At 44.0% G+C, this 26446-nt stretch overlaps 1 protein-coding gene across 2 annotated transcripts in view; it reads left to right on the top strand.

The window, feature by feature from the left end:
- The window catches only part of MOSMO (modulator of smoothened), a 56932-nt gene that overhangs the window by 26394 nt on the left and 4092 nt on the right, over window positions 1–26446 (top strand). The window contains exons 2-3 of one of the 2 annotated variants that reach the window (XM_034784223.1): window positions 9509–9721; window positions 9918–12739. In XM_034784223.1, coding sequence (XP_034640114.1) covers window positions 9509–9721; window positions 9918–10048 — 344 coding nt within the window. In that variant the 3' untranslated portion in view covers window positions 10049–12739. Of the gene's footprint in view, window positions 1–9508; window positions 9722–9917; window positions 12740–26446 lie in introns of those variants that run through there. The other variant, XM_034784222.1, reaches the window with a different exon arrangement.

Here is a 26446-nt window from a genome sequence, read left to right as displayed (position 1 = left end):
TACATTTGCAGCATTGTCTGTGACCAAGCTGTGTACTAGACATTTGAATTTTTTTTCACAGTTTGTTATAGCTTTTACTACTGCTACTTGTAAGTATTCTGCTGTGTGTGCATTTCCTGATGTAGCAATTGTTTCTGTAAAGAAGACATTCCTTTCTTCTGTTGTCACACAAGCACATACAACAGGATCATTGTGGACATTGCTGCACCCATCAAGACTCAGGTTAGCAATTTTACCCTCTAGACCTTTTGCACACTGCTTCTTTCATACACTTTACCCAGCAATTTGCCTGCGACATCTGCTCTGTTGGGTGGACTGTATCTTGGTCTTAATGACTGAACCATGTTAATGAAGTGTGGGTTCTCAATCATACGGAAAGGGAGTTTGTTGCATAAACAAATCGGGCAATTTTTTCATCAATTGCCTCTTTTTGTAATCTGCTGGTTCTTATCACAAACTTATCCATGGTTGTTTCTGGATGATGGAGATTTTTTTTCCCCTTTTTGCTACAGGTGTTATACTGTGGCTATGTAACATACATGATGTGACTGAAACGCTATCATTGGCAGATAACTCTGAAACTATAGAAAATGATGGTGATCTTGAAGGTGGATAGTCTTCAGAATCCTGTATGTTGAGGCTGGATTCTCCTAAACAAAATAAGTCAATGCAGTTATTTAATTATTATTCCATATTGCTCATTTAGTATTACTTATTACATTCACTGACACAGAGTACTACTTTAAAGGTGAAATTGTAAAAGGAAGATCTGCCTATTTCAGCTATTTATTTTTTTATCACAACTGCACTTAAAATGATAGTACCATAGAGTAACAACTATATTTTTTGCTCAAACATGAGAATTCAAGAATAAGGGTATGTCTACACTACGGGATTAATCCGAATTTAGATAATTCGGATTTGAGAAACAGGTTGTATAAAGTCGAAATGAGTGCGGCCACACTAGCACAGTAATTCGGTGGTGTGCGTCCAAGTACCGGGGCTAGCGTCGATTTCTGCACCGTTGCACTGTGGGTAGCAAATCCATAGCTATCCCATAGTTCCCGCAGTCTCCCGCGCCCATTGGGATTGTGGGTTAAGATCCCAGTGCCTGATGGGACAAAAAACATCGTCGCAGGTGGTTCTGGGTACAGTCTCACTTCCTCCCTCCCTCCCTCCCTGCATGAAAGCAACGGACGGCAGACAACCATTTTCGCGCCCTTTTTCCTGGGTGGGTGAACACTGCAGACTCCATACCACGGCAAGCATGGAGCCCGCTGAGGTCAAGACAGCACTCATGAATATTGCAAACACCTCGCGCGTTCTCGTGGAGTTTATGCTCAGCCAGGACCAGAAAAACGAGGAGAGGAGGCAGCGGCGGCGGCAGCATGATGAGGACATGGACACAGACACGGATACAGAATTCAGTGAAACCACAGGCCCCGGTGCTTTGGAGATCATGTTGTTAATGGGGCAGATTCTATCCATGGAACGCCGATTCTGGGCCCGGGAGACAAGCACAGACTGGTGGGACCGCATAGTGTTGCAGGTCTGGGACGATTCCCAGTGGCTGCGGAACTTTCGCATGCGTAAGGGCACTTTCATGGAACTTTGTGACTTGCTGTCCCCTGCCCTGAAACGCCAGAATACCAAGATGAGAGCAGCCCTCACAGTTGAGAAGCGCGTGGCGATAGCCCTGTGGAAGCTTGCAACGCCAGACAGCTACCGGTCAGTCGGGAATCAATTTGGAGTGGGCAAATCTACTGTGGGGGCTGCTGTGATGCAAGTAGCCAAAGCAATCACTCAGGTGCTGCTACGAAAGTTAGTGACTCTGGGAAATGTGCAGGCTATAGTGGATGGTTTTGCTGCAATGGGATTCCCTAACTGTGGTGGGGCAATAGACGGAACCCATATCCCTATCTTGGCACCGGAGCACCAAGCCACCGAGTACATAAACCGCAAGGGGTACTTTTCAATGGTGCTGCAAGCACTTGTGGATCACAAGGGACGTTTCACCAACATCAACGCGGGCTGGGCGGGAAGGGTTCATGACGCTCGCGTCTTCAGGAACACTACTCTGTTTAAAGGGCTGCAGCAAGGGACTTACTTTCCGGACCAGAAAATAACCGTTGGGGATGTTGAAATGCCCATAGTTATTCTTGGGGACCCAGCCTACCCCTTAATGCCATGGCTTATGAAGCCATACACAGGCAGCCTGGACAGGAGTCAGGAGCTGTTTAACTACAGGCTAAGCAAGTGCAGAATGGTGGTAGAATGTGCATTTGGCCGTTTAAAAGGCCGCTGGCGTTCATTATTGACTCGCTCTGACCTCAGCCAAAGAAATCTCCCCATTGTTATTTCTGCTTGCTGTGTGCTCCACAATCTCTGTGAAAGTAAGGGGGAGACCTTTATGGCGGGGTGGGAGGCTGAGGCAAATCGCCTGGCTGCTGATTACGCGCAGCCAGACACCAGGGCGATTAGAAGATCACACCATGAAGCGCTGTGCATCAGAGAAGCTTTGAAAACCAGTTTCATGGCTGGCCAGGCTACCGTGTGAAATATCTGTTTTTCTCCTTCATGAAAACCCGCCCCCTTTATTGACTGATTTTCTGTAAGGAACCCACCCTGCCCCTTCCCCCAGCTTTCTTTCAAACCAAATAAAGTCACTATCATTTAAAAATCATTTATTCTTTATTAATAGATTAGAAAAAGAGGGAGGGAACCCGGGTGGTATTTGGGAGGAGGATTGCTGGGAAGGAAAAAGCCACAAAGAAAAGGTTAAAAAAATGACAGCCTTTTGCTTGGGCTGTCTACTGGGGTGGAATGGGAAGGTGTACGGAGCCTCCCCCCCCGTGTTCTTACACGTCTGGGTGAGGAGGATACGGAACATGGGGAGGGGGGAGGGTGGAACAGGGGCTGAAGCGGCAGTCTGTTTTCCAGCAGCCGTTCCTGAACCTCCACCAGACGCCGGAGCAGCCCCAGCGTTGCATCCTTCATCCTCTGGTCTTCCTGCCGCCATCTCTCATCTCGATCGTCTCTCCTCTCCTCACGTTGGTCCCTCCTCTCCTCACGTTGGTCCCTCCTCTCCTCACGTTCACTGACTTCTTTCCTATACTTTGAAACTGTTTCCTTCCACTCATTCAGATGAGCTCTGTCACTCCTGCTGGATTGCATAATTTCAGAAAACATGTCCTCCCGCGTCTTCTTCTTACGACGCCTTATCTGTGATAACCTTCGGGATGGAGGAGGGAGGCTTGAGGAATTTGCAGCTGCTGTAGGGAGGGGAAAAAAGAGAGAATTGTTTTAAAAGCTACATTTTGCAGAACAATGCTTATACTCTTTCACGGTGACCAACACTGTTCACATTACATAGCACATGTGATTTCTGTGCAAGGTCGCATTTTGCCTCTTAATGCTGAGTGCCTGTGACTTTGCTGCTAGAGATCAATCACAGGTCTGGGCAACAGAGGTTCACGTTCCAGCAACAGAATTCGGCTTGCATGCGGCCATGGTAAGCTTCAGCGCCGTCCGTGCTTTCCAACATACCAAGCATAGCTTGTAGAGTGCTGCAGAAGCCTGGCCAATCTCAGCCAGTTGGGGGGGGGGGGGAGTGTGGTGGTGCTTGTCTGGGCCCCTTCAGGCAAGTAGAGTGCTGCGGTTTTTCTGTTAACATTCAGCAGCACCAGAAAACAAACTAACCCTGCAGGAAGATCCCTGCAGGCACCAAACTACCCCCCCCCCCCCCGCCGACCCCCCCCCCTCGCCATGAATTCTCTGGGATGATCACAGTACCCTCCCCCCACCGCGTGGCTGGTAACAGGGAAGATCCCTGCTAGCCAAACGCGAAAAACTCAGGGCCAATTTCCCATCTGCGCTTGGCTAACTGCAGGGAAGGATTTATTTTCCGCCACAGGCAAACAGCCCAGTAGGAATGGCCACCTCTGTCCCCTTAATTAAGTTCCCGTATTTCAACCAGGTTACCAGGAGTGATATCACTCTCCTGAGGATTACACAACAAGATAAAGAACGGATGTTGCTTGAATGCCAGCAAACACCGGGACCATACGCTGCCAGGCTTTGTCAGGCAATGATACCAGATTACTTGCTGCAAGCATGGCGTGGTCAAGTGTCCTACCATGGAGGAGGGAATAAGGATGCACTGCCCAGAAACCTTCTGGCAAGGCTTTCGGAGTACCTCCAGGAGAGCTTCATGGAGATGTCCCTGGAGGATTTCCGCTCCATCCCCATACACGTTAACAGACTTTTCCAGTAGCTACAGACTTTTCCAGTAGCTGAACTGACCGCGAATGCAAAGTCAGGCAAAGTAATCATTAAAAACCGTTTGCTTTTAAAACAAGTTTTATATTTTAAAAGGTAAACTCACCTGAGGTCCCTTCCATGGGGTCAGAGTCTTGGGTACTGGCTTGGGAGGGTTGGGAGGGTACTTCAGTCAGGGTGAGAAAAAGATCCTGGCTGTTGGGGAGAAGGGAGTGCTGTGTGCTCTCTGCAAGCTCATCCTCCTCCTCCTCCTCCTCCTCCTCTACCCCCTCGGCAGAATCCTCAGGCGTCGAGACTATCCCCGACCCAGAATCCACGAACAAAGGTGGGGTAGTGGTGGCAGCCCCCCCTAGAATTGCATGCAGCTCGGCGTAGTAGCGGCATGTCCGTGGCTCTGACCCGGAGCGACCGTTTGCCTCCTTTGTTTTTTGATAGGCTTGTCTGAGCTCCTTGACCTTCACGCGGCACTGCTCAGAGTCCCTATTGTGGCCTCTCTCCATCATGCCCTTGGAGATTTTTTCAAAAGTTTTTGCATTTCGTCTTTTAGAACGAAGTTCTGCAAGCACTGAATCCTCTCCCCATACAGCGATCAGATCCAGTACCTCCCTCACGGTCCATGCTGGTGCTCTTTTTCGATTATCAGCCTGCATGGTTACCTGTGCTGATGAGGTATCTGTGGTCACCTGTGCTCTCCACGCTGGGCAAACAGGAAATGAAGTTCAAATGTTCGCGGGGCTTTTCCTGTCTACCTGGCCAGTGCATCCGAGTTCGGATTGCTGTCCAGAGCGGTCACAATGATGCACTGTGGGATAGCTCCCGGAGGCCAATACCATCGAATTGCGGCCACACTAACCCTAATTCGAATTGCTAAAATCGATTTTGGCGCTACTCCGCTCGTTGGGGTGGAGTACAGAAATCGATTTAAAGGGCCCTTTACATCGAATTAAATGGCGTCGTTGTGTGGACGGTTACAGGGTTAATTCGAATTAAAGCTGATAAATCCGAATTAAAGTCGTAGTGTAGACCAGGCCTAAGAGGAAGACAGAAGGAAGACAGGCAGGCAGGCAGTCCTTAAGAAAGAAGTATGAAATAAAAAAGTTTACCAACCTGAAGATCCTGCATGTTCAGACACATTCCTTTCATCATTTTCAACATAGCTTCCTCGTGAGAAGGAACATTTCTCATGATGTTGTTTCATTAGGGCAACCAATTTCTTTGTTGCACTGTTTTCATTTTGCACGCATTCCTGTCTTACCCACAGGTAGAGGAACTTCATTAAAATATTCCCAAACTGGGTCTCTCTTATGGCCTGCTGCCATTATAGATTTTCCCTTCTAGTGAGAGAATGGTATGGTAGATTTCAAATCAATGAAGACCACTTAGAAAGACCTCTAGAATTCTGGAATATGCTGCTCAAACCATTCCACTTTTGTTCCTACTGCCTGTCCCTCCCTTCTCACATTTATCTCCAGACTTCTTCTCCTTGTCCAGATCTATTCCGCCCCCAACAATCTTCTATTCATTGAACTTTTTGAAACTTTGCACTTTTAGAGAGAGGTAAGGGATTGACACTGTGTACAGAAATTTGCAGAGGGACAGTAGGGTTGAGGTCTGTTATTTCTTACCTCTCTATATATATTTATTTATTTAAAAACATTTTTGCTGTTAACAAGCATGTTATCTCTGGAGACGCAAATCCACAGTTTGAGAACTGCAAAACTAAGCATCTCTGATGGTATCTTCTAGACTGAGCACTAGTCCCATTGGGTAGATAGAAAGATTAACCTAAATAATCTATACAGAAGCCTCTGGAACTCCATAAGATCAGGTCCCTAATCCATGAACTATTGAAACTCATTTACAAAACTTTTCTTAAACATTACATTAATATATTGTCTCATACTATAGAATTAGAATTTATAATCCCTATTCCATTATGAGATATCTTTGCGCTATAATGTATCTTAATTAAAACTATCTTTAAATAGGTTTTTTCCTCAAAAAGCATTTTATCCAAAAAAATCTGATTTTATATATATATATTTTAAAAATCATTGATTTTTATCCACCCTGGCGTTAGCAGTTAGTTTAGTCAGTCGGTGATTCTCTTTCAGTTCTGTGTGATGGCAGACCTGAAAAAGCAGAAGAGCCTGGGGTTAAAATATGCACTTCCTGCCCAGATGTCTTCCCCGCATACTACAGCCACATACGGTGCCTCAAGGTCCTGGAGAAAGACATTCACCTTCTGGGTGTTTGATCTTCTGCATTTGCTCCCAGAATCCACAAGGATAAAGAGACTTTCATGCCAGGGACAGCGTTAGACTCACTGGGACCCAGGGCAGATACTAAGGAGTGGGCCTCCACCCGCTGAAGCCAAAGCCCCACTGCCCAGGGCTGAAGCCTGAAGTGTTTGGCATTGCCATGCCCCTCCCCAGCATTCCTCTGCGCCCTCTGTGGGGGGGCGCCCCACAGTTTGAAAACCTCTGCTTTAGTGTGATTTATTTCCACTTTTAGAGATTAAATTACTGAAATATTCATATTACATTTACCCACAGTGACTCTGTAGATGTGATGTAACTTACATTTGCAGGGCCCCCTGTGGCTTGGGGCCCCAGGCAATTGCCATGCTTGCTACTCGCTAACGCCAGCCCTGTCTCCTGCAGCTCCTCCTCCTGAAGGGAGCCCTCAAGGTGAGACCCTCTGGAAGATTGCTCAGATCCAGTCCAAGATCTATATGGCCTATATTAGGGTACGTATTCACTACCTGCCGTATCGGCGGGTAGTAATTGCTCTATCGGGGATCGATTTATTGCGTCTCATCTAGACACGATAAATCGATCCCCGAACGCGCTCCCCGTTGACTCCAGAACTCCACCAGAGCGAGAGGCAGAAGCAGATTCAACGGGGGAGCCGCGGCCGTCGATCCCGCGCCGTGAGGACCAGAGCTATTCTCGTAGCTGAAGTTGCATATCTTAGATCGATTTCCCCCCCGCCAAGTGTAGACCAGCCCTTAGTCCCTGTGGCTCTCAGCAGCAAAAGACTGAGGAGTCCAAGAAGCCATACCCACTGTTGGGGCCGGATCTGGTCTCTGCAGCTTCCTCAGTTAAACTTTTGAGACTAAATATCTTAGCCCCTGTGGCTCTCGGCAACAAAAGACTGAAGAATCCAAAGTTCTTGCAAAGACTAGAGCCATGTCCTACATATGTAGGTACAGTGCAAACTTCCTTGTGTAAATCTGCCAGTATGCTCCTTAATCCTGACCTACATCAATCCTACTGTTACATGTCTCTATATGTTTGAGCGGAAACTACTAATTTTTCCAAGATATGGGATAATCTTGTTGCTGTAACTTCCTTGGTTGTAGGTCTGTTTACAGGGTTGACTTAAGTCTGTAACAGGAGAGAAGTCAACCTGTCTGAATATTTTTGCTAAAAAAACGTAACTAAAGGGACATATTTGAATAGGGTCCACAACCTGAACAAAGATTCCAGAATTGGTTGAACAAAGTTGATTCAGAACTTGCTTATTCCTAATTCTGCTCTTGTTTTTAAAATGTTCCAGCAGAAAGAGAAAATCTGACCTAGTACGCTGTTTTATTACTCAAAAATAACGACCTGTGTTTGTTTTGACTCTGCTGGGCATGAGTGCTGGGAGCATGAGCAGGCACTCTGTGTGCACTCATAAAAGGAGCTTGTGCCTATTTCTGGCCCTGGCATCCTGGAGGGTAGGTATAAACACCAGCCGTTGTTCCGGTCCGTGAGTTGGGTGTTTTGGTTTGCATATTTTCTCTTTTGGAAAAGCATTAAGAATAAGATACAGAAATCTTTTCTACTCCTGAATGGCTCACAGAACTTCAGTTTCCTAGTTCCATTATATGTATTTGTCCAACCTCCTTCCCTCTCCATTTTTAAAGCGTCCTTTAAGTATAGCAACACTTGTTTACAGTGTCTAATATTTGTGTATGTGTGTGGGGGGGGATGTTTATTTTTAACTAATGTAAGATAATACCATGCACTGCTGAGTTTATCTTTGATTTGGCTGTAGGAAATCATCTTTACATGTGAAAAGGATTTGTGAGTAGGGGTGGAATTGATTGTACCACAAAATGCAGGATTCAAGATTTTAGAGACACTGGCAGACTGTCTCTTTGAATCTCATGTTATGTCTGGGCTCAAATTTTCCAGTAAATTAAGTTTTGCAATTGGTATTGGACTATAAAAACTTCTTTGTGCATCTTAAAAGTTGTTGCAATGTCACTGCTTTCATAGTGGGGGGTGCTGAAAGCCATTGAACAAAACTAAATATGATGGAAACCCTGCTGCACCTCCAATACCCCTAATTCCAGCAGCCGTGCTTGAAAGCAGTAAATTTAAACTTAAAATCAAAACTATTTGGGTTTAATGGAAAGTACCTAATCTTGTGCCACTTACAAAACTCTGCGCATTGCATTATTGTCTTTCCTATATTCTGTGTGTTAAATGACTCTTCCATTACTAAACTGGAAGTAAACTATAACTTTTTAATTACCTCAGTTTCTTGTTCCTATAGATTGCAGGTTGTGGCACAACATTAGAATATTTGTAATAATTAGACCCATTCTCTTGCATCCTGTGTACTGAATGGATTGAAGTGACCTTTAAATCTGGTAACATAGAAATCCTCGTATGTATTTAACTTGCCTATTTAACTATCAAAAGAATCGACCTAGCCCTCTTGGATGAAAGAATTCTGAAAGGGATATTCTCAAGTGCATCCTTCAAAAGACATATTCTAGCTATGATCTAGACACACACATGCGTTGTGCCTTACAGCAGTAAATTTGTATTTACAGGTGTGGAGAAACAATTTACTTGTGTTACCTTTCTGAATAATGTGCTGAGCAAAATGGGTGCAGCGCTAGACCCAGCTGACTAACAGGGGGCTCCTGCTTAGCGGGAGGAAATTAGAGGAATGCCAGAAGAATCTTCCCTGACACTAGAAATCGGGGAAGGGATAGAGCAATGACCTAAATGACCCTCCCTCTTCTTCTTCTCTCTCCCCTCCCACACATCACCACTCCAGATGACATTGAATGACATTTACAGGCTCCATAGGAGGGCCACATCCACCCTCTTCGGCTAGCCTGAGTCTTGGCATGACACTGAGCCCTTCAATGGGGAAGATGAGGACATCTCAGAATATTACTTTGGAAAAGTAGATCCTGCTAAGACTTACCTCTCTGTATTTTCAGGTGCACTCACAGTTGGCCTTGTGCGACAGTGTCAGACCATCCATGGACGTGACAGGACCTGTATTCCTCCACGGCTGCCTCCTGAGTGGGTCACCACATTATTTTTCATCATTATGGGAATCATTTCACTGACTGTCACATGTGGTTTGCTAGTGGCTTCCCACTGGCGAAGAGAAGCTACTAAATATGCCCGCTGGATAGCATTCACTGGAAGTAAGTGACTTCAGCTACGAAGTAAGCCTGTCTGAAGGATTAACTGGTAGAATTTTTTTTTTCTTTTTTTCTTTTTACCAAATCTGGGTGGGGGTTGTTGCCAGAGACCAGTGGTAAAACTCTGCTCTGATCAGACAGAATGCTTTTCCTTTTAAATTCCTGCTTTGTGGAAATAATCCTCTTCTTTAAAATCAAGGGTTTGGTATCCAGAAGTGGCTGAGAATCAAGGGAAGATCTTTGGGATCCTGGCTTTATAGTCACAGTGCTGATCACCTGCTGCAGCCCCAGGGTAGAGGAAGAAAGAAGTACACCTCCGGACCATGGTAGCTTCCAGCCCCTCTCCCCACAGGGAACGTCACAAAGTGGCCCAAGGAAATGGGTGTGCAGGAGTGGGGATGGTTAGGTTGTTCCTGAGTCATGTGATCTCTTAATTTGGCCAGTGTGGCTGGTACTCACTGGTGGCTGGTACTCGCTGGTGGCTGGAATAATGGAATGGTTGAAGCCTTTTTTACCCACATGTGGAGGAGGGTGTTGGTGGACCTTGGTCTCATTATTGCCCTGGAATCAGTCCTGTTGAAGTCTCCTTCTGTAAACATTTGATGCAGGGTTGATGCTAACTCTGTTTTGTTACAATTCTCATGAAAGTTGTTTTGTCTTATTTGTAATGAGGTCCACAGATCCATGACATTGGTTACATGTACCCCTGAGGGTACACAGAGGTCTTCCAGAGGGCATGTCAACTCATCTAAATATTTTCCTAGTTTTACAGTAGGCTACTTGAAAAGCACTAGCAAAGTCAGTACAAACTAAAATTTTATACAGACAAGTGACTTGTTTATACTGCTCTATATACTATATTAGAGTTTCTCGACCTGGGGATGGTTTTAGGGGGGTGGCAAGCGCAGGGGTGGCAAGCAGGGCCCCCGCAAAGCTAAGATACATGCTGGAGCCAAAGCCCCGCTGCCCGGGGCTGAGATCAGACACCTGAATGGGGTACAGTGGTCTGGAAAGGTTGAGAACCACTGCTCTAGGCAGCCTTGGAGGCAGACCAAACCTGTCAATCAGAGGCAGTGGAGGTGTGGCTTCACCGCTGAGAAACTGCCAGTTTCTATTTGCATTTCCAGCTGCAGGCAGGCAGGCAGACCAGCTCGTCCCTGCTTCAGAGGAAATTTAGGGAGAAAGAAAAGGGAAAAAAATGGCTTAAACTCTCCATGCTGTCGGGATTTTATTGACGGAGAGGATTCCCTTTCTCCTCAGTCACTGGAGGACTCTGTATTCCCTGCGCACCCACCTGTAGTGCAGCATGGTAGAGAAGGCCAAGAAGAAAACCTTGCACTAGCCCTCTGATTAGGTGCCTGCATGGAGATCATTGCCTGTTCTGTGAAGATCCAAGCTTCTCACATGCTCAGGAAGGGGCAGGGTTTCCTTCAGTCTCCCTCCCCAAGCAGGAGAGCTTCCTGGAAGCAATGGCAGCAGCTCATCTGCAAAAATCCCTGAACCTGGTACACGTGACAGGAGACAGCATTTGACCTGGCATTAGCAAGTGGCAATTCCTCCTCCGTTCCCCTCGCCCCCCAAACTTGGGGTGAGTGTAGGTTGAAGCACAATAGCAGAGGGCCAGGGAAGCTTCCCACCCAATCACTGGAGCCCACATTCACAGCCATGTCTGGTGACCATGGAGCAGCTTTGGAACCCCATCCAGCACAAAACCCCTCTTTCTCAAGGCTACTCAAAAGAGCTAACCAGAAGGTTCACGCCCATCCAAACCATCTGTCTAAAATGTCTCTCCTCTTCTGATGAGGATTAAGGGTAGGCATAAGAAAGATGGTCGGACCCCTCTAGTCACCCCAACATCAAACACACAACCCACACCCCTTAATTTTCTAAGAGTCTGATTTAGAGGATTCCTCTAGGAGGCACTCTAAGAGGCATAAAATGAAATCCATTTCCCTCAAACTGCATAAATCTGCAGAATGCAGCAGGACAGATAATCCTTCGTGTCTGGTTCCTCTGCTTGCTTTCATGCAGTACAGCAATGCAGAAATCCTAGGCATTTAGTTCCCCAGATCACCCTCACAGAGCGCATCTCAGGGGATAGTCAGTGTTGGGATCCCCTCTTCACCCTCACAGAGGGCAGCATGGCAAGTCTGTGCACATTGTGGACATGCGCTGTTTCCTGTAGCCATGCATACACACACTCCACAAAGGGAATTTTCCCTGCTTATGGGAGGAAGGCCAGTACTCCAAGTCCTAGCTAATGACTCAAATAATAAAATTATTAAAATAAAAAACACTCAGAGAATAGACTTTGATTAAAAAATGTACCGAGGATGATGGTCTACAATTATGAGGTTTGCCGATGCCTCAGACAAGCTATAGCTATATATCCCTCCTTATGCATCCTTTGAGTGTGTGATAGTGGGGTAGGGATTTTCCTAACACACCTAAAGACTGGGAAAGTATTTGGCTGTCCTCCTCAGCTCTCTCTGTGAATTTCCATATCTTCCAGAAGGTTCCTTGGTGTACACAGTCAAAAGTCCTCCTGGTAACACTATCAAAGATAATTGTGCCTTTTTTTTCTAATGGTCAGGGACTAGATGTTTCTAACTGGGGAAAATGTTTTACCTGAAAGAGTGGCCTCCTCACTATACAGACCCTTCATAGCCAGCCAAATCCACGCAGGCATAATCTTAGCCCCATCCTTTGGGCATGAAAACGATCTGGGGGTGTCAGGCCAACAAGAATAAATAAATAAACAAAAGAACTGTCATCTGGGTGGACAGTGTTGCAAGTGTGCTGTCTCTCAGGCTTTTTAAAAAAATAAAACAAAGCACATGTCCTAAGGCTTCTCCCTGAGGAAGAGGAGGAGTCAGGGTTTGCAGAGAGGCATACAAATCTGCTACATCCCATCTGCTACAAATGGGAATAATTTAATCTGTTCATCCTCTTCAGAAGAACCATGACCTTACTCCATGTTGTGCCTTTACTTTAAAAAAAAAAAAAAAAAAAAAAAAAAAAGTCAGAAGGCTACAGAGCATTTCTCAACATCAAGTATCTCAACAGAGCCATTTAAAAAAAAAAAAAAAATTCCAAGATAGAGACCGTAACATCCACAGACATCCGTAGATGTGAAGGATGCCTATGTCCAATTTGACAGTCTCACAGATGCTTCCTTAGCTTTATCCTTGGAGCACCACATTACCAATACAGCAATGGTTTAGCAACAGCACTGCAAGTATTTACAAAAGTGCTGGTAGTGCTAATATCTGCTCTCAGACAGATAGGGTCTATGTCTACCCATTCCTGGGTGACTTCTTTATCCAAGCCTCATTGATTGTACCACCGAAGCAATAAGGATGTTTCAGAGCCAAGGTTTTGTGAAAAAATCAGTTAAGTCTCAGTGTATTTCTAGTCTGAGTGGGAACAGTCACTGCCCTCTACAAAGTTGTTTATTGCAGCAAAGATACAAGAAGCAGAGAACTCTTATCAAAATAGTCAACCTTTCAGGGGAAGTACCAATTCATACTCTTTGGGGATCAGTGATCTCTTCTGTGGTTATTCTTAGAGGTCCAATGCTCACATGAGGTTGCTACAGAGCTTTCTCTTATCTCCCAGCTGTCTCTTACCTGCACCGTGAAGGTGTCTCACCCCAGGAGGATTCTCATGGGTTCAAGGACTGCCCAAGGGTCTAGTCCAAAAAAGAGTGAAAGCACAGCATAAAGTGGTGAGAGCTCAGGGCAATCCAGTATGGGTTCAAAGCTCTGCTCCCACATCCGAATTTTCCTAATGGACTGACCATGACAGACAACACCTCAGCCATGTCATACATCAACAGGCAAAAGGACTATTGTCCTTCAAAGAGAAGCTTACCTCCTGATGAGGTGGGCAAAGAAGAATCTGCAATCAACTTGTTAGCTTCACATCCAAAGCAATAATTGAATGTTATGCTTGACTGGCTCAGCTGGCAAAACTTAGATCCTCCAGAATGGGACCTACACTCATCTCCTGGTAAAGATATTTAGTATCTCAGCTGTAGATCTCTTTGCTTTCCACCTGAATCACAAGGTTTCAGTGTTGTTCTCTTGCCAGTGGGATCACAGAGCCAAGGCAAGAGATGCCTTGTTGCAAAGATAGGCAAAAGGGATTCTTACATGCCTTACCTTCCTTTTTCTCTTCACACCAGAATGCTACAGACCATTAGGAGAGAAGCAGCACTAATAATTCTAATATCCCCATTCTGACCAATCTCCTTGATATGATACAAAGACCTCCCAACTGATTTCCATTCAGAAGGGATATGCTATTATAAGGGCCAGTCAGAATTCAGACAGTCAGAGCCCAGCTGCCTGGTTCTTGAACCAGAGCCTTTTAAGCCAAAGAGATTATTCAGCGATCTAATACTCACAATTTTCACTTCCAGAAGTAAATCTACTAACTCAGCCTATTCAAGTGCCTGGTTGAGTTTTAACCATTGAGGCTAGCACCAGGGTTTCACCCCCACATCTGTATTGGGACCACAGATCCTCTAATTTCTTCAAATGGATTCGGGTTAGGCCTGACAGTTCAGACTCTCAAAGGTCAAGTTGCTGTCTGTCTAGCATCGTTAGTGAAATGGACAGGTAGTGAATTTAATCTTACCTAGATATCCAGCATTTTTCTGAGGAGAGCAGCATCTCTTTTACATCTTTCTGGTGTGCATAAAGGGTTTTTTTTTGTTTTTTTTTGGCTCTTAGCTGGTTCTCAGTGCCATTAGAAGCCCTCCATTTGGACAATTCATTAAGGTGTCTCATTACTTTCTAACCATTAAAATGGCCTTTTTGGATGACAGTCATTTTTTTGGGTTTCAGAGGGGTAGGCATGTTAGTCTTGGCAAAAAAAATGAGGAGTCCTTGTGGCATCTTAGAAACTAACACATTTATTTGGGCATAAGCTTTTGTGGGCTAAAACTGACTTCCTCAGATGATGAAGTGGGTTATTGCCCACGAAAGCTTATGTCCAAATAAAGTCATGTTTCCGTGCAGCGTGTCTGAGTTAGGAGCTCTTTTTTTCTGGAATGTCAATACTGCATGCTCATAAGGCTAAATGGGTATTCAAACTGACCCTGACTTCAGACTAAAGATTAACTCCAGATTCCATAGAACACAGGAAATTGTTTTTCCATCCTTCTGTCCAGATCCATTGCACTCCAGAGAGAAATTGTGGCATACTTTGGATGACTGCAGAGCTCTCAAAGTATATATTTACCACACAGGTCGGGTCAGAAAGACAAATGTGTTGTTTGTACTTTATTCTCCAGTGTCAAAGGGAAAGAGAGCCTCAAAATCATCCATTTCTAGGTGGCTGAGATATTGCATCTCAGAATCGTGCAAGTCAAAAAGCCTAACTTCATCTTCAAATATCAGAGCTAGCTCCCTCAATTCTGTAGCAGTTTCATGGGCAGATAGATCATATGCCTCAGACAAGAAAATCTGTAAAGTAGTCACCTGTGTCATCTGGTCATACCACCTTCAGATGCTGTACACTGGACATCCAGTTGTCATCTGATGCTACCTTCCATAAGTGGGTGCTCCTTGCTGTAGTATTCTAGTTTCTATTAGGAAAGGGTTATCTGTACTTAACTGTATATAGTTCCCCCATGCCACCAAGTGGACAGTGCTATAAAAATCCTAATGTTCTAGATCTGTGGCCCTCATTATGAATAAGAATAGGAAAATGTATCTGTCTTACCTGAAAATTTCCTTTCTTGGGGTCAAGAGGTCCACAGATCCAACCCACCCTGAATGGGCTGTTAATTGGGAAAAGACATTGAATTATTAATTGGTGCTCAGTTGATTATTCATTAATTGCTTGCTCTGCATGAAGATTGTTCTGTTTAGTCTTATGGCTTAAGTTCCCTTATATAGAGTGCTTAGTTTTTCCTAGGCTTTGGAAGAGTTGACTGGTTGTTTCTTAGGCACTGGTCTACACTACAAGTTTAGGTCAAATTTAGCAGCGTTAGATCGATTTTAACCCTGCACCCACCACATGACAAAGCCATTTTTGTGGACTTAAAAGGCTCTTAAAATCGATTTCTGTACTCCTCGACGAGGAGATTAGCGCTGAAATCGACCTTGCTGGGTCGAATTTGGGGTAGTGTGGTCACAATTTGACGGTATTGCCCTCCGGGAGCTATCCCAGAGTGCTCCATTGTGACCTCTCTGGACAGCACTCTCAACTCAGTTGCACTGGCCAGGTAGACAGGAAAAGCCCCACGAACTTTTGAATTTAATTTCCTGTTTGGCCAGCATGGTGAGCTCAGAGGTGACTGTGCAGATCTGATCAGCAGAGGTGACCATGGAGTCCCAGAATTGCAAAAGAGCTCCAGCATGAATCTAACGGGAGGTACTGGATCTGATCGCTGTATGGGGAGAGGAATACGTGCTATCAGAACTCCATTCCAAAAGATGAAATGCTGGAATATTTGAAAAAATCTCCAAGGGCATGAAGGACAGAGGCTATAACAGCGATCCACAGCAGTGCCATGTGAAACTTAAGGAGCTCAGGCAAGCTTACCAAACAACCAGAGAGGCAAACGGCTTTTAAATATCCAAATGCACATTCTACCACCATTCTGCACTTGCTCAGCCTATAGTTGAACAGCTCCTGACTACTGTCCAGGGTGCCTGTGTATGGCTTCATGAGCCATGACATTAAGGGGTAGGCTGGGTCCCCAAGGATAACTATAGGCATTTCAACATCTTCAACAATTGTCTGCCGTTGCTCTCACGGAGGGCAACTGACGACATGGCTTACAGGGTTGGCATACAGGGAATTAAAATCAACAGAAGGGGCGGGTTTGCATCAAGGAGAAACACACACAACTGTCGCACTGAAGCCTGGCCAGTCATGAAACTAGTTTTCAAAGTCTTTGTGATACGCTCTTCTAATCGCAAACGGCCTAGTCAGCAAACAGCGCCAGCGAGCTTTTAAACATCCAAAGGCACATTCTACCACCATTCTGCACTTGCTCAGCCTATAGTTGAACTGCTCCTTACTACTGTCCAGGCTTCATGAGCCATCAGAGCAAAGGGTAGGCGCGACCGCGCAGTGCTGCCAGCTGGGAGAGCAGCCTGAGGCAGAATCCTCCAGCTTGCATGATATTGCAGGCAGGACTGAATCGCCATGAGATGAAACTTAAAGAAGAGAATGACCTGGAGTCACTCCCATGTCTGACCGAGGTCGGCCAGGAGCACCCAGGAGACGACGATGACGGCTAGCAGTCGTACTGCACTGTCTGCTGCCACGAAGGCAAGGAGCTGCTGCTGTGTAGCAATGCAGTACCACGTCTGCCAGCAGCACCCAAGAGATGTACGGTGACGGTGAGCTGAGCGGGCTCCATGCTTGCCGTGGTATGTCGTCTGCACAGGTAACCCAGGAAAAAAGGCAAGAAACGATTGCTTGCCATTGCTTTCATGGAGGGAGGGAGGGAAGGAGGGAGAGCGGCCTGACAAGATGTACCCAAAACCACCCGCGATAATGTTTTTGCCCCATCAGGCATTGGGAGCTCAACCCAGAATTCCATTGGGCGGTGGAGACTGCAGGAACTGTGGGATAGCTACCCACAGTGCAACGCTCCGAAAGTCGACACTAGCCTCGGTACTGTGGACACACTCTGCTGATTTAATGCGCTTAGTGGGGACACACACAATCGACTGTATAAAATCTATTTCTAAAAAATCAACCTAATTTCGTAGTGTAGACATACCCTTAGCGGTGGAGCCACACCTCTAATATATTTGGTCTGCCTCCAAGGCTGAATAGAGTCCCAGTCTTATGGATCTATGACCCTCATTACTCCAAGAAAGGAAATTTTCAGGTAAACCATGGATAAATTTTTTTAATCTACTTCGTTAAGAAACAGCACAACTACATCTTAGCAGAAGGCGTGCCCACTGCAGAGCACCTACTCTGGCTCGTAATGCCAACGCTTTTCCTTTCCTGGTGACCCATAGCAAGTCCCTTAGCAGGAGAGTCAGCAAAGAAACGCTAGTGTTTTCCTTCCTTCTCCTCTACTGCAGTGTTGAACTGCTCTTTAGTACCCACACATGGTCAACTCTGCTCATAGTAGCTCATACTGAACCTCCCTAAAGGACTTTGCAACCTCTTGTTTTTGTGCGGAGAAGCACGTTGCAGGGAGACATTTATGCCTGTCAGGCGGGGTGTGTGTGTCTTTCCCCTTCTGACAGGGCAGGAGGCCGTGCCTCCTTGCTGTTTCTCAAGCAGAGCGTAGCTCCCAGCTGGTGAGTCCACCTGGTGATTAATCCAAGTAGCAGTTAGTCCCTCTGCCCAATCCCTCAATCAGGGCAGTGAGCAGTTAGCAGGCCTGGCTGACAATCAACCCAGGCCTTTAATTAGTCTTTCCGCCCCAGTCCCTCAATCAGGGCAATTCGCACTTTATAGCTCAGGCTGAGTGGTACTCCATAAAGGAACCTCCATAATTAAAGCCATCACCCCTGACTTCTTTAGTATAACACACATTAAATGTAGATGTGGCTCTTGCATACGATGGGCTAATTATTTTATAGTCAACTCCATTTTATTGACTCTTCCATTTCCACAATGAACAATGTTAAATATCAGAAATCATTACTCTTGCAGTATTGCTGTTTACTCTAGCCTACTCTTCACTAGCTTCTTCCTTTGTCTAGCTGATTGGTCTGTTTTTGTATAATATAGACTGTAAACTCTTCAGGATAGGGATCACGTCTCTCAAAACACGATCTCAAACATTACAAAAGTGTTTGAGCTGGGTTCCAAACTCTAAGATAAAGGATTATCTTTTGGCAAATCAGTTTCATTTATTTGAAGTTCTTTTTTTAACTTCTGTGGCTTATATTATTGATTCTGAATAGTCATTCTTCTAAGTCAGCCTTCTAAGTAGTCATTGTTTCAGCTGAAATGTGTGTTGGCCTGAAAGCTGTTTTATCTTTAGATTCCTCTTACGATAAAGCTTGCAGTGTGCCAGTGTTTTTTATAAAGAGTGACATCAGAAGAGAAATTTCAAAGATATATTCTCCATTCACTCTGACTTGCTGCTGTGTGCTGTTTTTTAAAGTGGAAAGAATATTGATTAAAGATTTGTTTTATTTCAAACCAAACTTATTTGTCATGCTATTAAGATATTATTGAAATTCTTAGGTTTTAGTAACACAACTTCTTGAGATTAAGACCAGGAGCTGGGGGATGAAGGGAAGAGACGGGATTGGGATAGGAACAGGTTTGAGAGGACAGGGCAAAAGGGGTCAGGTTTGGGGGCAGAGGTATGCAGAAGAGTGTGTGCCCACTAGAGCACGCTGAACACCACCTAATTTCCTCAACAAATGAGGTAGGGTTTTACACACAAGTCTCCTTCACTGCACAAAGCTGATTGATTCCCAGATTGATTCTCCATCCAGTGCACTGAATGAGACAGGGTCCTGTGAAAAAATAGCATATGATAGAAGTTTTAATTACATGATCATAATGCATATGTACAAGGGTCCTGAATTAAGGTGATTCTCTGAGTAGCATCTTTATGGGTGCTCCACTTCAGGATGGGATTTTCGTCAGCTGTGTCCATGCGTCTACACCTGTGCTCTAGATATCCTCTTGCTCTGGTAGGAAGGTATATATGGAGAGGGAAAGGCAGAGCTGCCGCCAGTTCCTACTCAATTGCCTGTGGCTTGAGATGGAACACCAGAGTGTCCTGTGTTCCTTGTGTGCGCTTGCATGGCCACCCAGGAGAAATTCAAATGCTGCCCAGCTGATTAGCAGACCGCGCACAGCTTGCAGCATGTGTTCAGGTGCCCCTCCCCCCATGTTGCTCCGTCATGCAGGACCCTCCTACTGGCTGGGGGAGGGGGTGTGCTGATGTCAGGGTGTTCCCCTTCCCCTGTACCCCATCTCCGCAGTACAGGGGACACAGCCTGGCTCAGGACTTGGAGCTGCTACGGTGAACAGTGAGTGAATGAATGCCTACATTACACTGTTTCTGAGATTTCCCCAGCAGCCAGCTCACACAGTCTCTCTCTCTCTCACCTCCCAACACATAATACTATTATTGTTGTTGTTATTTCTTGGTACTTCCTGCAATCCACATATATTCTCTGTAATTTTATTCTTTCAAAGTGTTTTAGTGTTTTGGCTGGTCTATGCATTTTATAATTTTCATTTCTCTTACACTTACATTTACTTCTTTGAGTAGTGAGTTCTAAAATGCCTAATCTGTACTGGCTGGAGTAATTATCCCTATGGTAACTTTTTAAAAATGTATATTATATCTAGGTTTTTTGTTTCTAAGGTGGCGCACATCCACAAATACCTCGGTGCATATAACAACATTTGTTCCGCACATGGATGGAAAAAATTAGAGGGAACAGTGATAGTGTCCATTAGCTAGCCATGGAGCTTGCTACCTCTTGCTTATTTTTTTAGTAATTACTTTTACTTTTATTTTTCTATTATTTAGCTCAGCTTGTGCTCTGGGGAGAGGGTGTTCCCCCTTCCCTCCTTTCATTTGCCTGATCTAGACTTTTGTTTTTTCTCCGGCCTCAATCACAGCGTCAAATAACGGGTTATATCCCAGGTTCTGGGCTTCAGACCCTGCCAGACCTGCCATAGGTCTTTTTCCTGCAGCAATGGACACTCAAATTGTCTCTGCTTCTTAGGAGGGACTCATATCCCCTCCAAATGTAAGATCAGCTCAGGATTTAAAAGTAGATCTAAGAAATTGAGAGAGAACAGTCTAAAGCTCCTGTTGATGGTGTATCCGCTGAGACCCACAGAGTCCAAATCATAATCAGGTTAATTTACTCAGAAAGCCCCATTGGCTGTCACCACCGCTGCGGTTAGCAAAGACCGTGGCGACACCTCAGAACTGTCCATACCATTAAAAAAAAGAAGAGCTTCCATTCCCCAGAAAATGATAAGAGATGAGAAAGTCACCCTCTCAGTCTATATCTTGGGAGACCTCGCGTGTCAACACCAGAACTGCTGAGGCCCTGTCTCCTCAGTACTGGCAGGTAGTATCGGTACCAACTGATTTCCTGGACTTGACCTATTCTCAAGTCCTACCTACAATGGTGACTTGCCCCCTGGCACTGACGTGCTCACCAGTTTCACACAAACCCATCAAGGGTACTGAAAGGAGCTTCCAACTGGTACCAACATATCCTCTGGTATTGTCTCACCAGCCAACTCTGGCTTCTGGTACCTACTGAACCATGGTACTGGCATTACTTGCCTCTCTAATGCACATGGGGGATGACGTCTCATCTGATTCTGAGGTGTCCTTATACATAAGAACGGCCCTACTGAGTCAGACCAAAGGTCCATCTAGCCCAGTCTCCTGTCTTCCGACAGTGGCCAATGCCAGGTGCTCCAGAGGGAATGAATGGAACAGGTAATCATCAAGTGATTCATCCCCTGTCGCTCATCCCCAGCTTCTGGCAAATAGCTGGACCGCATCCTGGCTAATAGCCATTGATGGACTGTTCTCCATGAATTTCTCTAGTTCTTCTTTTGAACCGTCTTATAGTCTTGGCCTTCACAACATCCTCTGGCAAGCAGTTCCACAAGTTGACTGTGTGTCCACGAGTTCTACAAGTTGACTGTGCGTTGTGTGAAAAAAATACTTCCTTTTGTTTGTTTTAAACCTGCTGCCTATTTATTTCATTTGGTGGCCCCTAGTTCTTGTGTTATGAGAAGGAGTAAATAACACTTCCTTATTTACTTTCTCCACACCAGTCATGATTTTATAAACCTCTATCAAATCCCCCCTTAGTCTCTTTTCCAAGCTGAAAAGTCCCAGTCTTATTAACCTCTCCTCGTACAGAAGCCGTTCCATACCTCTAATAATTTTTGTTGACCTTTTCTGAGCCTTTTCCAAGTCCACTATATCTTTTTTTTCAGATGGAGCGACCACATCTGCATGCAGTATTCAAGATGTGGGCATACCATGGATTTATATAGAGGCAATATAATATTTTCTGTCTTATCTATCCCTTTCTTAATGATTCCCAACATTCTGTTTGCTTTTTTTGACTGCTGCTGCACATTGAATGGATGTTTTCAGAGAACTATCCACAATAACTCCAAGATCTTTCTTGGATGGTAACCCCTAAATTAGACCCCACCATTTTATATGTATAGTTGGGATTATGTTTTCCAATGTGCATTACTTTGCATTTATCAACATTGAATTTCATATACCATTTTGTTACCCAGTTTTGAGAGATGTTTTGTAGCTCTTCACAGTCTGCCTGGGACTTAAATATCTTGAGTAGTTTTGTATCATCTGCAAATTTTGCCACCTCACTGTTTACCCCTTTTTCCAGATCATTTATGAATATGTTAAATAGGAGTGGGCCCAGTAAAGACCCCTGGAGGACACCACTATTTACCTCTCTCCTTTCTGAAATCTGACCATTTATTCCTACCATTTGTTTCTTATTTTTTAACAAGTTACCAATCCATAAGAGAACCTTCTTTCTTATCCCATGACTGCTTATTTTGCCTAAGAGCCTTTGGTGAGGGACCTTGTCAAAGTCTTTCTGAAAATCTAAATACACTATATCCACTGGCACCCCCTTGTCCACCTTCTTGTTGACCACCTCAAAGAATTCTAGTAGATTGGTGAGGCATGATTTCCCTTTACAAAAAACATGTTGACTATTCCCCAAGAAATTATGTTCATCTATGTGTCTGACAATTTTGTTCTTTACTATAGTTTCAGCCAGTTTGCCCGGTACTGAAGTCAGGCTTACCGACCTATAATTGCTGGGATCTCCTCTGGAGCCCTTTTTAAAAAATTGGAGTCGCATTAGCTATCCTCAAGTCAGAGGATAAATTATATTTATTTAAATTATAGGTTACAGACGACAGTAGTCCTGCAATTTCATATTTGAGTTCCTTCAGAACTCTTGGGTGAATCCCATCTGGTCCTGGGGACTTATTACTGTTTAGTTTATCAGTTTGTTCCAAAACCTCCTCTAATAACACCTCAATCTGGGACAGTTCCTCAGATCTGTCACCTAAAAAGAATGGCTCAGGTTTGGGAATCTTCCTCACCTCCTCAACCATGAAGACCAATTGAAAGAATTCATTTAGTTTCTCCGCAATGGCCTTATTATCCTTGAGTGCTCTTTTATCATCTCAATCATCCAGTGGCCCCACTGGTTGTTTAGTAAGCTTCCTGCTTCTGATGTACTTACTTATTGATATTACTTTTGAGTCTTTGGCTAGCTGTTCTTCAAATTCTTTTTTGGCCTTCCTAATTATATTTTTACACTTAATTTGCCAGAGTTTATGCTCCTTTCTATTTTCCTCATTAGGATTTAACTCCCACTTTTTAAAGGATGTCTTTTTGCCTCTCACTGCTTCTTTTACTTTGTTGTTTAACCATGGTGGTTCTTTTTTGGTTCTCTTACTATGTTTTTTAATTTGGGGTATACACTTAAGTTGAACCTCTATTATGGTGTCTGTAAAAAGTTTCCATGTAACTTGCAGGGATTTTACTTTTGGTGCTGTACCTTTTAATTTCTGTTTAACTAACCTCTTCATTTTTGGGTAGTTCCCCTTTCTGAAATTAAATGTTCCAGTGTCTGGCCACTGTGGTATTTTCCCCACCACAGGGATGTTAAATTTTAATTATATTATGGTCACTATTACCAAGCGGTCAGCTATATTCACCTCTTGGACCTGATCCTGTGCTCCACTTAGGACTAAATCAAGAATTGCCTCTCCTCTTGTGGGTTCCAAGACTAGCTGCTCCAAGAAGCAATCATTTAAGGTGTCAAGAAACTTTATCTCTGCATTCCTTCCTGAGGTGATATGTACCCAGCCAATATGGGGATAGTTGAAATCCCCCATTATTATTATTGAATTTTTTATTTTAATAGCCTCTCTAATCTCCCTGAGCATTTCACAGTCACTATCACCATCCTGGTCAGGTGGTCTGTAATATATCCCTACTGCTATATTTTTATTATTCAAGCATAGAATTGCTATCCATAGAAATTCTATGGTACAGTTTGGTTCATTTAAGATTTTTACTTCATTTGATTCTACACTTTCTTTCAACCTTATAGATTCTTTCACAAAGGTCTTCTACTTTCCCATTCTAGCCTCCCTCCCTTGAGATGCACTCTGAAGAAGCAGCACCCTGCAGGACATAGAGCTGGCAACCCTGTCAAGAGCATCCTGTGGTCCTGCCCCCTTCCTTTATGGCCCACCTCAGTGAGCGTATTGGAACCAATGGGCTCCTTATGGCGACCAGCTCTACCGAGTTTCATAAGAGGACATTTCAAAAGCAACATCTGCTGTTGTTTATCAGGTCTATTCAAACAGCATGTATCCAAGAATCACTTCCATAGTCCAGTTATGGAAAACATACAGCTAAAAATGGGGAACTTGTTCTTGTTTTTTGGGTGAAAGAATCTAAAGGTTCAAAGTCCCTTCCTTCCTATCGCAAAATAGAGTTCTGCCAATTTATTAATAGGAGGTATAGGCTCCCTCTAGTGGCTAATTTGACTTTTGAATATTAAATATTGTCTGTGTATATATAATTGAATTCTGTTGAGCCAGTTTTCAGGCTAAGTCTTTCACAGACCACTTAGATATAATCCGCAGACCCCCCAGGGGTCCCAGACCACAGGTTGAGAACCATTGTGATAGTGCATGTCAGTCCTGACATGAAATGCAGCTGCTATTGTAGTCTTAGTATGCTAAATTAGCCTATTGTGTTATGAAAATATACTTGGGCAATAGTTTGAAGTCATTGCACATATGACCTAAACTAGAATTTAAAGGCTATTCTATAAAAAAAACACTAACAAATCTTTTCTTCAGTGATGCGCCATGAATTTAGCAGTCACAGTTTTCTGAAGAGACATTTGAGGTCTAAAGAGATGCAACAAAATGTCTGCCCTGAATACACACAAGGTTCATAGAGAGTGGGGGATTTTTTTCAACATTCAAGAAACAGACAGGAAGCAATAAATCTGGACAAACTGAAGCTTTGTAAGTGTATTAAAGCAGGTATAGATAACTCTCCTCAGTGCTGTAGAAGCCCATCACTGGCTCATCTAGGGAGACTAGAGCTCTTGCCCAGTTGTGGGCTAAGTGGGAAAGGGGAACTGCTGGTTTTGTCTCTGGAGGCTGGGGAAGTAGAGCAGCCATAGCACCTTTTTCAGGAGGGAGCAGAGCAGCTAGAGCCCACACGTTTTTCACAAGATGGGAAGGTGAGGTAAGGAGTAGAGCTTCCCTGGAGCTGCTGCTCTTTCCACCAGCTGGGGGTGGAGTGTGGTATAGAGAACCCTGGTACAGGACTTTCTGTACTCTGCAGAGAAGTAAGGCCCAGCATTAATTGATTGATTGTGGCAGGAGGGAGGAGCCTGCATTAATTACTCTTATTCAGATGGAGGCAGAATTGATTGGCAGGTTAAATTGATTTTTGAGGTGGCTACATTTTAGAATTGATTTACGAAGGAAGGAAGATGATTTGGTGTAAGTTAGGCTTAGTTTTTGTGGGAGCAATGCAGGTTTGGGTTGGTTTTTTTTTTTTCCTTCACCCAAAATAGTAGGCTTAGTTGTTGGGTCAGTGGATATTGGAAATTCTTAAAGTTAAGTCAAACAAATAATTGTATTTCAAGATAAAGCATAAAAGTTGATTTGCAGAAGCAAAGAGAGCCTAATAATTGCCTTGTATGACTCTACCACTTAAAATTCTGTATCTGCCCTATACTATTTTTCACCTATTTATATAGTCTTAAATACAGCATCAAAACAATCAACATCTGATCTTTTTATCATGAAGAAAATCGTGTTGCTTCGTAGAAAAGCCATGTCAGGACATCATTTTATGCTTGGTAAAGATCTTAGTATCCTGCAGGCTCTCATGGTCAATACTAAATAGATTATTTATGCCATAAGCACTTACAGGAAAACAGAGGATGTCAGCAGAGCTAGACTATATTGGATGCTGTGTAGTGGATTTGGGTAGAGTATTAAAATGTATTGCAAGGAATGTCAGCCCATACTAGTGTCTGAAGGAGTGAAATCACTTATGTAATTTTAATAAGTGGCTTTTATTGTGACATTTTTTTGTGTGCACACAATGTGATGTGTGTTGTAAGCAACACCATCCATGCATATTAATATAACTGTGCAAGTGAAATAAAAAAAACACAATTGCTTGGTGCTCTGTATTTGTGTAGTCTGAACGTGGAGCCTTTTACAGAGGAGGTTAGATTTCAACAGAATGTTTTATTTCTGTTCTAGGCTGAGTGTCTCAGCATTTAGAAAACAATGGTTTATTTTAATTAATCTAAAGGAAACTGTAGTGGCACACAATTGTGTTTTCTATTGTTAGCAAAATGTGTAAAGCATTTGTGTGGCAGAATAGGAGAGGGCAACCACATTTGGGGAAAAGGCAACTCTTTAATAATGAAAAGTGAGTTTCTTCAATGTTAAACGTTAGTCTACATTGACTTTTGGGGGGATGACTACCTGTAAAATGCTCTGAGGCATGATGATGGGATTAGATTCATGAATGGTGGAAAAATGTGTCCTCCAAAATTCATCTTCTTGAACAGTGATTCTTGCTCGTCTGAACATTGTTCAAATGATTAATAAACTGGGGGTGAGGAATGAATTTTGTGCCATTGCATACTGACAGGAACTTGAGTCTTTTTTTCACCTTCCTCTGGA

The sequence above is a fragment of the Trachemys scripta genome, chromosome 10 (genome assembly GCF_013100865.1).
Source record: "Trachemys scripta elegans isolate TJP31775 chromosome 10, CAS_Tse_1.0, whole genome shotgun sequence".
Classification (NCBI taxonomy): Eukaryota; Metazoa; Chordata; order Testudines; family Emydidae; genus Trachemys; species Trachemys scripta.
This window is presented reverse-complemented; position numbering and strand designations above follow the sequence as displayed.